Source organism: Engystomops pustulosus, chromosome 3, assembly GCF_040894005.1.
Source record: "Engystomops pustulosus chromosome 3, aEngPut4.maternal, whole genome shotgun sequence".
In the NCBI taxonomy this organism is placed as follows: Eukaryota; Metazoa; Chordata; class Amphibia; order Anura; family Leptodactylidae; genus Engystomops; species Engystomops pustulosus.
In genome coordinates this window covers 235,824,301-235,837,078 of record NC_092413.1, presented here as the reverse complement: position 1 = coordinate 235,837,078, position 12,778 = coordinate 235,824,301, and the positions used below count along the sequence as shown (strand labels likewise).

Sequence of the window (12,778 nt, the reverse complement as noted above, 5' to 3'; positions counted from 1 at the left end):
GTGCATTTATACCTGGGGGCTTGGGATCCAGAACACGTGCTTCTGCGACCAGGAGAAGCTCCTCCCACTGCTCTTCAATTGTGTATCATAGTACAACGTGGGGATGTGGTTTCAGATGAGGTAACAATCAGCTGCAGCAGCTGAGGTGTGTATTATGAGGTTATGCAGCAGCTGAGGTGTGTATTATGAGGTTATGCAGCAGCTGAGGTGTGTATTATTAGGGTTCTGCAGCAGCTGTGGTGTGTATTATGGGGTTCTGCAGCAGCTGTGGTGTGTATTATGAGGTTCTGCAGCAGCTGAGGTGTGTATTATGGGGTTCTGCAGCAGCTGAGGTGTGTAGTATGGGGTTCTGCAGCAGCTGAGGTGTGTAGTATGGGGTTCTGCAGCAGCTGAGGTGTGTAGTATGGGGTTCTGCAGCAGCTGAGGTGTGTATTATGGGGTTCTGCAGCAGCTGAGGTGTGTAGTATAGGGTTCTGCAGCAGCTGAGGTGTGTATTACGAGGTTATGCAGCAGCTGAGGTGTGTATTACGAGGTTATGCAGCAGCTGAGGTGTGTATTACGAGGTTCTGCAGCAGCTGAGGTGTGTAGTATGGGGTTCTGCAGCAGCTGAGGTGTGTAGTATGGGGTTCTGCAGCAGCTGAGGTGTGTAGTATGGGGTTCTGCAGCAGCTGAGGTGTGTAGTATGGGGTTCTGCAGCAGCTGAGGTGTGTATTATGAGGTTCTGCAGCAGCTGAGGTGTGTATTATGGGGTTCTGCAGCAGCTGAGGTGTGTAGTATGGGGTTCTGCAGCAGCTGAGGTGTGTATTATGAGGTTCTGCAGCAGCTGAGGTGTGTAGTATGGGGTTCTGCAGCAGCTGTGGTGTGTATTATGGGGTTCTGCAGCAGCTGCGGTGTGTATTATGGGGTTCTGCAGCAGCTGCAGTGTGTATTATGGGGTTCTGCAGCAGCTGTGGTGTGTATTATGGGGTTCTGCAGCAGCTGTGGTGTGTATTATGAGGTTCTGCAGCAGCTGCAGTGTGTATTATGGGGTTCTGCAGCAGCTGTGGTGTGTATTATGGGGTTCTGCAGCAGCTGTGGTGTGTAGTATGGGGTTCTGCAGCAGCTGAGGTGTGTATTATGAGGTTATGCAGCAGCTGAGGTGTGTATTATGGGGTTCTGCAGCAGCTGTGGTGTGTATTATGGGGTTCTGCAGCAGCTGTGGTGTGTAGTATGGGGTTCTGCAGCAGCTAAGGTGTGTAGTATGGGGTTCTGCAGCAGCTAAGGTGTGTAGTATGGGGTTCTGCAGCAGCTAAGGTGTGTAGTATGGGGTTCTGCAGCAGCTAAGGTGTGTAGTATGGGGTTCTGCAGCAGCTAAGGTGTGTAGTATGGGGTTCTGCAGCAGCTAAGGTGTGTAGTATGGGGTTCTGCAGCAGCTGAGGTGTGTATTAGGAGGTTCTGCAGCAGCTGAGGTGTGTAGTATGGGGTTCTGCAGCAGCTGAGGTGTGTAGTATGGGGTTCTGCAGCAGCTAAGGTGTGTAGTATGGGGTTCTGCAGCAGCTAAGGTGTGTAGTATGGGGTTCTGCAGCAGCTGAGGTGTGTAGTATGGGGTTCTGCAGCAGCTGAGGTGTGTATTATGAGGTTCTGCAGCAGCTGAGGTGTGTAGTATGGGGTTCTGCAGCAGCTGAGGTGTGTAGTATGGGGTTCTGCAGCAGCTGAGGTGTGTATTATGAGGTTCTGCAGCAGCTGAGGTGTGTAGTATGGGGTTCTGCAGCAGCTGAGGTGTGTAGTATGGGGTTCTGCAGCAGCTGAGGTGTGTATTATGAGGTTCTGCAGCAGCTGAGGTGTGTAGTATGGGGTTCTGCAGCAGCTGAGGTGTGTATTATGAGGTTCTGCAGCAGCTGAGGTGTGTATTATGAGGTTCTGCAGCAGCTGTGTATAAATACTATTGTTTCTGGGGAGAAACAATTACTTTGCCATGTAAAAAATATTGGGGTACTGGGGTTCACATACTTCTTGCACTGTGCTGTGATTACTAATAACCGTTTCTGTTTACAGATTCGTTGTAGTGGAGGTCATGTGACTTGTCCATGTGATGTCACCGCTCTGCCCCACCCCCCGACCTCAACCCTGATCCCGGAGCTGCACCCCCCGCAGCGCACAGCATCATGTTATAGTCTAACTTTATCCAATGTAATAGCCAGGGAGCCGGTCACCCCCGCACCACAGGGAGCCCCTCACCCCCCGCCACAGGGAGCCCCTCACCCCCGCGCCACAGGGAGCCCCTCACCCCCGCGCCACAGGGAGCCCCTCACCCCCGCGCCACAGGGAGCCCCTCACCCCCGCGCCACAGGGAGCCCCTCACCCCCGCGCCACAGGGAGCCCCTCACCCCCGCGCCACAGGGAGCCCCTCACCCCCGCGCCACAGGGAGCCCCCCACCCCCACGCCACAGGGAGCCCCTCACCCCCGCGCCACTAATCAGGCAATACCGCCCTACACGTCATCTCCGCTCCTTCAGCTTCACTCCCACCCGCTCTTCCCAGGACTCCTCCCGAGCTTCCCCCAGACTCTGTGTCAGACTGTCCCCCACCTTCCAAACGTCACCTGAAAACCCTCCTGTCCAGGATGTACAACACACAATAGCTGCTCTGCTCCCGCACCTCATGTCTCCATCCCCCATATAGATTGTGAGCCTCAGGGCAGGGGCCTCCTGTGACTTGTCTCCTGATCTCTGTAGTTTTGTATGTTGTACTTGCACCTGTGTAATGTATGTGACCCCCTACTGATTGTACAGCTCCGGGGGATTCCTGCTGGTCTATAAATAATCATAATCACAGCTCCAGACACATCCGATACTTATAGACAATCTGGGCGGCCAACCAATCAGCTGCCTGCCAAGCCTCAGGATTTATACAGAAAGCTTCATAGATCAAACAATCCGCACACACAACCAGCGAATAGCGCACAGTTATACCGTCCTTCTACCAGAAACATCCCGTAGGCTGATAGTTATACACATGCAGAATGCGGGTCCAGATACAAGGGGGCTCAGCACCTGCACCACACTGCCACCCCAGGACTACCTCCCCAGGATGGTGCGCCCAAATAGGGGTGAGCGAGGATCAGAGAGGGGAACTGCAGTAAAGGGCGAGTCAAACCATTTGTCCCATATGGAACCTCCGATCCTTTTCCTATGGGTGGGAGGGTCTGTTGTCCCCCCCCCCCTCACCTAAACTACCTGCAAAATTAATAGCCTAGAAAATGGCGCAACTTCCAGTTCTCCCGCACAGAATGGAATCTGGCTCCACAAATATAGCCTGCCTCGCCGCGGGGCACGTCCACTGCCTGTGGAGCAAGGCTTGGATCGCTCTAGCGGAACGCACAATGCGGCCAATTCCAGTATCAACCCTCAGAGCGAGTCGTGATCCACTGCAATGTCCGGCCATAGACAAAGCCGGGCAAGCGGCGCCACCTAGAGGGTAATTTACAACATGCAAAAAACACAAGCACAACAGTGTGACAAGGAAACTGCTGGAGAGCTGAGCATGCGGCTGCGGGCGGAGGCGGCCACGCGGCTGCGGGCGGAGGCGGTCACTCGTCCACATGATGTCTGCCGGCCAGCAGCCGCCATTCCAGTGAAGGTGCTGTGTTGTGTCCATTACGGACTGTAACAAGTCCCGGGTCAGGAGCTAATTTCGGGTTTAATATTACAGTCCAGCAGATTAACTGTCAGTGAACCAGAGCAGAGTTTGCAGGGGAAAGTGAAAGGAATACACCAGTGTTCACACTAGCAAGAGACAGAATGAAACAAACTGACATGAAGGACAGAGGACGACGCAGGCGAATATGTAACGGAACCACCCGAAAAATAGAGGTAAACCAGGGCAATGCTCCAGGATTCCTTCTAAAATCAACTTAACATTATGCCAATGAGCCTCATGGGCTCCTGGGGGTGTTACTAGAGACCATCGGACCTCCCCCTGCTCCCTCAGCACTTCCCCCCTCCCTCTGCAGACAAAGACAGGAGCCCGGACAGACAAACGCACAGAAGGACGATAGACAGACGGACGGCAGACGGGCCGCCCCGGGGACCGAGAGGCAGACGGACCGCCCCGGGGACCGAGAGGCAGACAGGCCACCCCGGGGACCGAGAGCCACGTCACTGATACAGCAGATAAGAGCAGGACGCAGACTGGAGGCCGGTGATAGAGTTAAATATTTGTGACTCAGAGCAAAGGAAAAATTGTAATACGAAATAATCAAAAAATGGAAAAACCTACGAGGGCGGAAGACGCAGCGGGAAGAGACGTAACGAGAGAAGTGATTAGAGGAGGAGGAAACCGAGGAACAAAGAGCTGGAAGAAAAGCCCCGCAGGACGCAGAGAGTGGGAGAGAACAGCGCGGGAAGGGCCCAACGCCCCAACGCAAGCAGGGGCCCAAACTATTCATAGCCGAGGACCTGGATCCAGGGACAAACATCTACAGAGGATCCAAAAACATCAGGACGAGGGGGGGGGGACATCATATAATAACCGGGCTCTGGGGACAAGGAGTATCCAACACCTACATCTACAGGGGATCCAAAAACATCAGGACGAGGGGGAGGGGCATCATATAATAACCGGGCTCTGGGGACAAGCAGTATCCAACACCTACATCTACAGAGGATCCAAAAACATCAGGACGAGGGGGGGGGACATCATATAATAACCAGGCTCTGGGGACAAGCAGTATCCAACACCTACATCTACAGGGGATCCAAAAACATCAGGACGAGGGGGGGGGGGACATCATATAATAACCAGGCTCTGAGGACAAGCAGTATCCAACACCTACATCTACAGAGGATCCAAAAACATCAGGACGAGGGGGGGGGACATCATATAATAACCAGGCTCTGAGGACAAGCAGTATCCAACATCTACATCTACAGGGGATCCAAAAACATCAGGACGAGGGGGGGGGCATCATATAATAACCGGGCTCTGGGGACAAGCAGTATCCAACACCTACATCTACAGGGGATCCAAAAACATCAGGACGAGGGGGGGGGGGGACATCATATAATAACCGGGCTCTGGGGACAAGCAGTATCCAACACCTACATCTACAGGGGATCCAAAAACATCAGGACGAGGGGGGGGACATCATATAATAACCGGGCTCTGGGGACAAGCAGTATCCAACACCTACATCTACAGGAAATCCAAAAACATCAGGGGGGGGGGCATCATATAATAACCGGGCTCTGAGGACAAGCAGTATCCAACACCTACATCTACAGGAGATCCAAAAACATCAGGACGAGGGGGAGGGGCATCATATAATAACCGGGCTCTGATGACAAGCAGTATCCAACACCTACATCTACAGAGGATCCAAAAACATCAGGATGAGGGGGGGGGGGGCATCATATAATAACCGGGCTCTGAGGACAAGCAGTATCCAACACCTACATCTACTGGGGATCCAAAAACATCAGGACGGGGGGGGGGGCATCATATAATAACCGGGCTCTGAGGACAAGCAGTATCCAACACCTACATCTACAGGGGACCCAAAAACATCAGGACGAGGGGGGGGGGGGACATCATATAATAACCGGGCTCTGAGGACAAGCAGTATCCAACACCTACATCTACAGGGGATCCAAAAACATCAGGACGAGGGGGGGGGGGACATCATATAATAACCAGGCTCTGGGGACAAGCTGTATCCAACACCTACATCTACAGGAGATCCAAAAACATCAGGACGAGGGGGGGGGGACATCATATAATAACCGGGCTCTGAGGACAAGCAGTATCCAACACCTACATCTACAGGAGATCCAAAAACATCAGGACGAGGGGGGGGGGACATCATATAATAACCGGGCTCTGGGGACAAGCAGTATCCAACACCTACATCTACAGAGGATCCAAAAACATCAGGACGAGGGAGGGGGGGGACATCATATAATAACCGGGCTCTGAGGACAAGCAGTATCCAACACCTACATCTACAGAGGATCCAAAAACATCAGGACGAGGGGGGGGGGACATCATATAATAACCGGGCTCTGGGGACAAGCAGTATCCAACACCTACCTCTACAGGAGATCCAAAAACATCAGGACGAGGGGGGGGGGCATCATATAATAACCGGGCTCTGAGGACAAGCTGTATCCAACACCTACATCTACAGAGGATCCAAAAACATCAGGATGAGGGGGGGGGGCATCATATAATAACCGGGTCTGAGGACAAGCAGTATCCAACACCTACATCTACTGGGGATCCAAAAACATCAGGACGAGGGAGGGGGGGGACATCATATAATAACCGGGCTCTGAGGACAAGCAGTATCCAACACCTACATCTACAGGAGATCCAAAAACATCAGGACGAGGGGGGGCATCATATAATAACCGGGCTCTGAGGACAAGCTGTATCCAACACCTACATCTACAGAGGATCCAAAAACATCAGGATGAGGGGGGGGGGCATCATATAATAACCGGGTCTGAGGACAAGCAGTATCCAACACCTACATCTACTGGGGATCCAAAAACATCAGGACGGGGGGGGGGGCATCATATAATAACCGGGCTCTGAGGACAAGCAGTATCCAACACCTACATCTACAGGGGACCCAAAAACATCAGGACGAGGGGGGGGGGGGACATCATATAATAACCGGGCTCTGAGGACAAGCAGTATCCAACACCTACATCTACAGGGGATCCAAAAACATCAGGACGAGGGGGGGGGGACATCATATAATAACCAGGCTCTGGGGACAAGCTGTATCCAACACCTACATCTACAGGAGATCCAAAAACATCAGGACGAGGGGGGGGGGACATCATATAATAACCGGGCTCTGAGGACAAGCAGTATCCAACACCTACATCTACAGGAGATCCAAAAACATCAGGACGAGGGGGGGGGGACATCATATAATAACCGGGCTCTGGGGACAAGCAGTATCCAACACCTACATCTACAGAGGATCCAAAAACATCAGGACGAGGGAGGGGGGGGACATCATATAATAACCGGGCTCTGAGGACAAGCAGTATCCAACACCTACATCTACAGAGGATCCAAAAACATCAGGACGAGGGGGGGGGGACATCATATAATAACCGGGCTCTGGGGACAAGCAGTATCCAACACCTACCTCTACAGGAGATCCAAAAACATCAGGACGAGGGGGGGGGGCATCATATAATAACCGGGCTCTGAGGACAAGCAGTATCCAACACCTACATCTACAGGAGATCCAAAAACATCAGGACGAGGGGGGGCATCATATAATAACCGGGCTCTGAGGACAAGCTGTATCCAACAACTACATCTACAGGGGATCCAAAAACATCAGGACGAGGGGGGGGGACATCATATAATAACCAGGCTCTGGGGACAAGCAGTATCCAACACCTACATCTACAGGGGATCCAAAAACATCAGGACGAGGGGGGGGCATCATATAATAACCGGGCTCTGAGGACAAGCAGTATCCAACACCTACATCTACAGGGGATCCAAAAACATCAGGACGAGGGGGGGGGGCATCATATAATAACCGGGCTCTGAGGACAAGCAGTATCCAACACCTACATCTACAGGAAATCCAAAAACATCAGGACGAGGGGGGGGGGCATCATATAATAACCAGGCTCTGAGGACAAGCAGTATCCAACACCTACATCTACTGGGGATCCAAAAACATCAGGACGAGGGGGGGGGGGACATCATATAATAACCAGGCTCTGAGGACAAGCAGTATCCAACATCTACAGGGGATCCAAAAACATCAGGACGAGGAGGGGGGGCATCATATAATAACCGGGCTCTGAGGACAAGCAGTATCCAACACCTACATCTACAGGAGATCCAAAAACATCAGGACGAGGGGGGGGGCATCATATAATAACCAGGCTCTGAGGACAAGCATTATCCAACACCTACATCTACAGAGGATCCAAAAACATCAGGACGAGGGGGGGGGGGGGCATCATATAATAACCAGGCTCTGAGGACAAGCAGTATCCAACACCTACATCTACAGGGGATCCAAAAACATCCGGACGAGGGGGGGGCATCATATAATAACCGGGCTCTGAGGACAAGCAGTATCCAACATCTACATCTACAGGGGATCCAAAAACATCAGGACGAGGGGGGGGGGGGACATCATATAAAAACCGGGCTCTGAGGACAAGCTGTATCCAACACCTACATCTACAGGAGATCCAAAAACATCAGGACGAGGGGGGGGGGGGACATCATATAATAACCGGGCTCTGAGGACAAGCTGTATCCAACACCTACATCTACAGGGGATCCAAAAACATCAGGACGAGGGGGGGGGGGGGGACATCATATAATAACCAGGCTCTGGGGACAAGCAGTATCCAACACCTACATCTACAGGAGATCCAAAAACATCAGGACGAGGGGGGGGGGGCATCATATAATAACCGGGCTCTGAGGACAAGCAGTATCCAACACCTACATCTACAGGAGATCCAAAAACATCAGGACGAGGGGGGGGACATCATATAATAACCGGGCTCTGAGGACAAGCAGTATCCAACACCTACATCTACAGGAGATCCAAAAACATCAGGACGAGGGGGAGGGGCATCATATAATAACCGGGCTCTGGGGACAAGCAGTATCCAACACCTACATCTACAGAGGATCCAAAAACATCAGGACGAGGGGGGGGGACATCATATAATAACCGGGCTCTGAGGACAAGCAGTATCCAACACCTACATCTACAGGGGATCCAAAAACATCAGGACGAGGGGAGGGGGGGGGGCATCATATAATAACCGGGCTCTGGGGACAAGCAGTATCCAACACCTACATCTACAGGGGACCCAAAAACATCAGGGGGGGGGCATCATATAATAACCGGGCTCTGAGGACAAGCAGTATCCAACACCTACATCTACAGGGGATCCAAAAACATCAGGACGAGGGGGAGGGGCATCATATAATAACCGGGCTTTGGGGACAAGTAGTATCCAACACCTAAATCTACAGGAGATCCAAAAACATCAGGACGAGGGGGAGGGGCATCATATAATAACCGGGCTCTGGGGACAAGCAGTATCCAACACCTACATCTACAGAGGATCCAAAAACATCAGGACGAGGGGGGGGACATCATATAATAACCGGGCTCTGAGGACAAGCAGTATCCAACACCTACATCTACAGAGGATCCAAAAACATCAGGACGAGGGGGGGGCATCATATAATAACCGGGCTCTGGGGACAAGCAGTATCCAACACCTACATCTACAGGGGATCCAAAAACATCAGGACGAGGGGGGGGGGGGACATCATATAATAACCGGGCTCTGAGGACAAGCAGTATCCAACACCTACATCTACAGAGGATCCAAAAACATCAGGACGAGGGGGGGGGGGCATCATATAATAACCGGGCTCTGAGGACAAGCAGTATCCAACACCTACATCTACAGAGGATCCAAAAACATCAGGACGAGGGGGGGGGGCATCATATAATAACCGGGCTCTGAGGACAAGCAGTATCCAACACCTACATCTACAGGGGATCCAAAAACATCAGGACGAGGGGGGGGGGGGTTCATATAATAACCAGGCTCTGAGGACAAGCAGTATCCAACACCTACATCTACAGGGGATCCAAAAACATCAGGACGAGGGGGGGGGGGCATCATATAATAACCAGGCTCTGAGGACAAGCAGTATCCAACACCTACATCTACAGGGGATCCAAAAACATCAGGACGAGGGGGGGGGGCATCATATAATAACCGGGCTCTGAGGACAAGCAGTATCCAACACCTACATCTACAGAGGATCCAAAAACATCAGGACGAGGGGGGGGGGGCATCATATAATAACCGGGCTCTGAGGACAAGCAGTATCCAACACCTACATCTACAGGAGATCCAAACACATCAGGACGAGGGGGGGGGGGCATCATATAATAACCGGGCTCTGAGGACAAGCAGTATCCAACACCTACATCTACAGGGGATCCAAAAACATCAGGACGAGGGGGGGGGACATCATATAATAACCGGGCTCTGAGGACAAGCTGTATCCAACACCTACATCTACAGAGGATCCAAAAACATCAGGGGGGGGGCATCATATAATAACCGGGCTCTGAGGACAAGCAGTATCCAACACCTACATCTACAGGGGATCCAAAAACATCAGGACGAGGGGGGGGGGGCATCATATAATAACCAGGCTCTGAGGACAAGCAGTATCCAACACCTACATCTACAGGGGATCCAAAAACATCAGGACGAGGGGGGGGGACATCATATAATAACCGGGCTCTGAGGACAAGCAGTATCCAACACCTACATCTACAGGGGATCCAAAAACATCAGGACGAGGGGGGGGGGACATCATATAATAACCGGGCTCTGGGGACAAGCAGTATCCAACACCTACATCTACAGGAGATCCAAAAACATCAGGACGAGGGGGGGGGGGGACATCATATAATAACCGGGCTCTGAGGACAAGCAGTATCCAACACCTACATCTACAGGAGATCCAAAAACATCAGGACGAGGGGGGGGGACATCATATAATAACCGGGCTCTGAGGACAAGCAGTATCCAACACCTACATCTACAGAGGATCCAAAAACATCAGGACGAGGGGGGGGGGCATCATATAATAACCGGGCTCTGGGGACAAGCAGTATCCAACACCTACATCTACAGGGGACCCAAAAACATCAGGACGAGGGGGGGGGGACATCATATAATAACCGGGCTCTGAGGACAAGCAGTATCCAACACCTACATCTACAGGAGATCCAAAAACATCAGGACGAGGGGGGGGGGGACATCATATAATAACCAGGCTCTGAGGACAAGCAGTATCCAACACCTACATCTACAGGAGATCCAAAAACATCAGGACGAGGGGGGGACATCATATAATAACCGGGCTCTGAGGACAAGCAGTATCCAACACCTACATCTACAGGGGACCCAAAAACATCCGGACGAGGGGGGGACATCATATAATAACCAGGCTCTGAGGACAAGCAGTATCTAACACCTACATCTACAGGGGATCCAAAAACATCAGGACGAGGGGGGGGGATCATATAATAACCGGGCTCTAAGGACAAGCAGTATCCAACACCTACATCTACAGAGGATCCAAAAACATCAGGACGAGGGGGGGGGGCATCATATAATAACCAGGCTCTGAGGACAAGCAGTATCCAACACCTACATCTACAGGAGATCCAAAAACATCAGGACGAGGGGGGGGGATCATATAATAACCGGGCTCTGAGGACAAGCAGTATCCAACACCTACATCTACAGGGGATCCAAAAACATCAGGACGAGGGGGGGGGGCATCATATAATAACCAGGCTCTGAGGACAAGCAGTATCCAACACCTACATCTACAGAGGATCCAAAAACATCAGGACGAGGGGGGGGGGGACATCATATAATAACCAGGCTCTGAGGACAAGCAGTATCCAACACCTACATCTACAGGGGATCCAAAAACATCAGCACGAGGGGGGGGGACATCATATAATAACCGGGCTCTGAGGACAAGCAGTATCCAACACCTACATCTACAGAGGATCCAAAAACATCAGGGGGGGGGCATCATATAATAACCGGGCTCTGAGGACAAGCAGTATCCAACACCTACATCTACAGGAGATCCAAAAACATCAGGACGAGGGGGGGGACATCATATAATAACCGGGCTCTGGGGACAAGGAGTATCCAACACCTACATCTACAGGGGATCCAAAAACATCAGGACGAGGGGGGGACATCATATAATAACCGGGCTCTGGGGACAAGGAGTATCCAACACCTACATCTACAGGGGATCCAAAAACATCAGGACGAGGGGGGGACATCATATAATAACCGGGCTCTGAGGACAAGCAGTATCCAACATCTACATCTACAGGGGATCCAAAAACATCAGGACGAGGGGGGGGGGACATCATATAATAACCGGGCTCTAAGGACAAGCAGTATCCAACATCTACATCTACAGGGGATCCAAAAACATCAGGACGAGGGGGGGGGGGCATCATATAATAACCGGGCTCTAAGGACAAGCAGTATCCAACACCTACATCTACAGGGGACCCAAAAACATCAGGACGAGGGGGGGGCATCATATAATAACCGGGCTCTGAGGACAAGCAGTATCCAACACCTACATCTACAGGGGATCCAAAAACATCAGGACGAGGGGGGGGGGGACATCATATAATAACCAGGCTCTGGGGACAAGCAGTATCCAACACCTACCTCTACAGAGGATCCAAAAACATCAGGACGAGGGGGGGGGCATCATATAATAACCGGGCTCTGGTGACAAGCAGTATCCAACACCTACATCTACAGGGGATCCAAAAACATCAGGACGAGGGGGGGGGGGACATCATATAATAACCAGGCTCTGGGGACAAGCAGTATCCAACACCTACCTCTACAGAGGATCCAAAAACATCAGGGGGGGGGCATCATATAATAACCGGGCTCTGAGGACAAGCAGTATCCAACACCTACATCTACAGGGGATCCAAAAACATCAGGACGAGGGGGGGGGGCATCATATAATAACCGGGCTCTAAGGACAAGCAGTATCCAACACCTACATCTACAGGGGATCCAAAAACATCAGGACGAGGGGGGGGGGGCATCATATAATAACCGGGCTCTAAGGACAAGCAGTATCCAACACCTACATCTACAGGGGACCCAAAAACATCAGGACGAGGGGGGGGGGGGGG

General features: G+C 51.9%; 1 protein-coding gene across 1 annotated transcript in view; it reads left to right on the top strand.

The window, feature by feature from the left end:
* The window catches only part of LOC140122834 (antigen WC1.1-like), a 30,239-nt gene extending 27,426 nt beyond the window's left edge, over positions 1-2,813 (top strand). Inside the window, exon 8 of the mRNA XM_072144081.1 lies at positions 2,035-2,813. Coding sequence (XP_072000182.1) covers positions 2,035-2,045 — 11 coding nt within the window. The 3' untranslated portion in view covers positions 2,046-2,813. The remainder of the gene's footprint in view (positions 1-2,034) is intronic.
* The last annotated feature ends 9,965 nt before the right edge of the window (positions 2,814-12,778 follow it).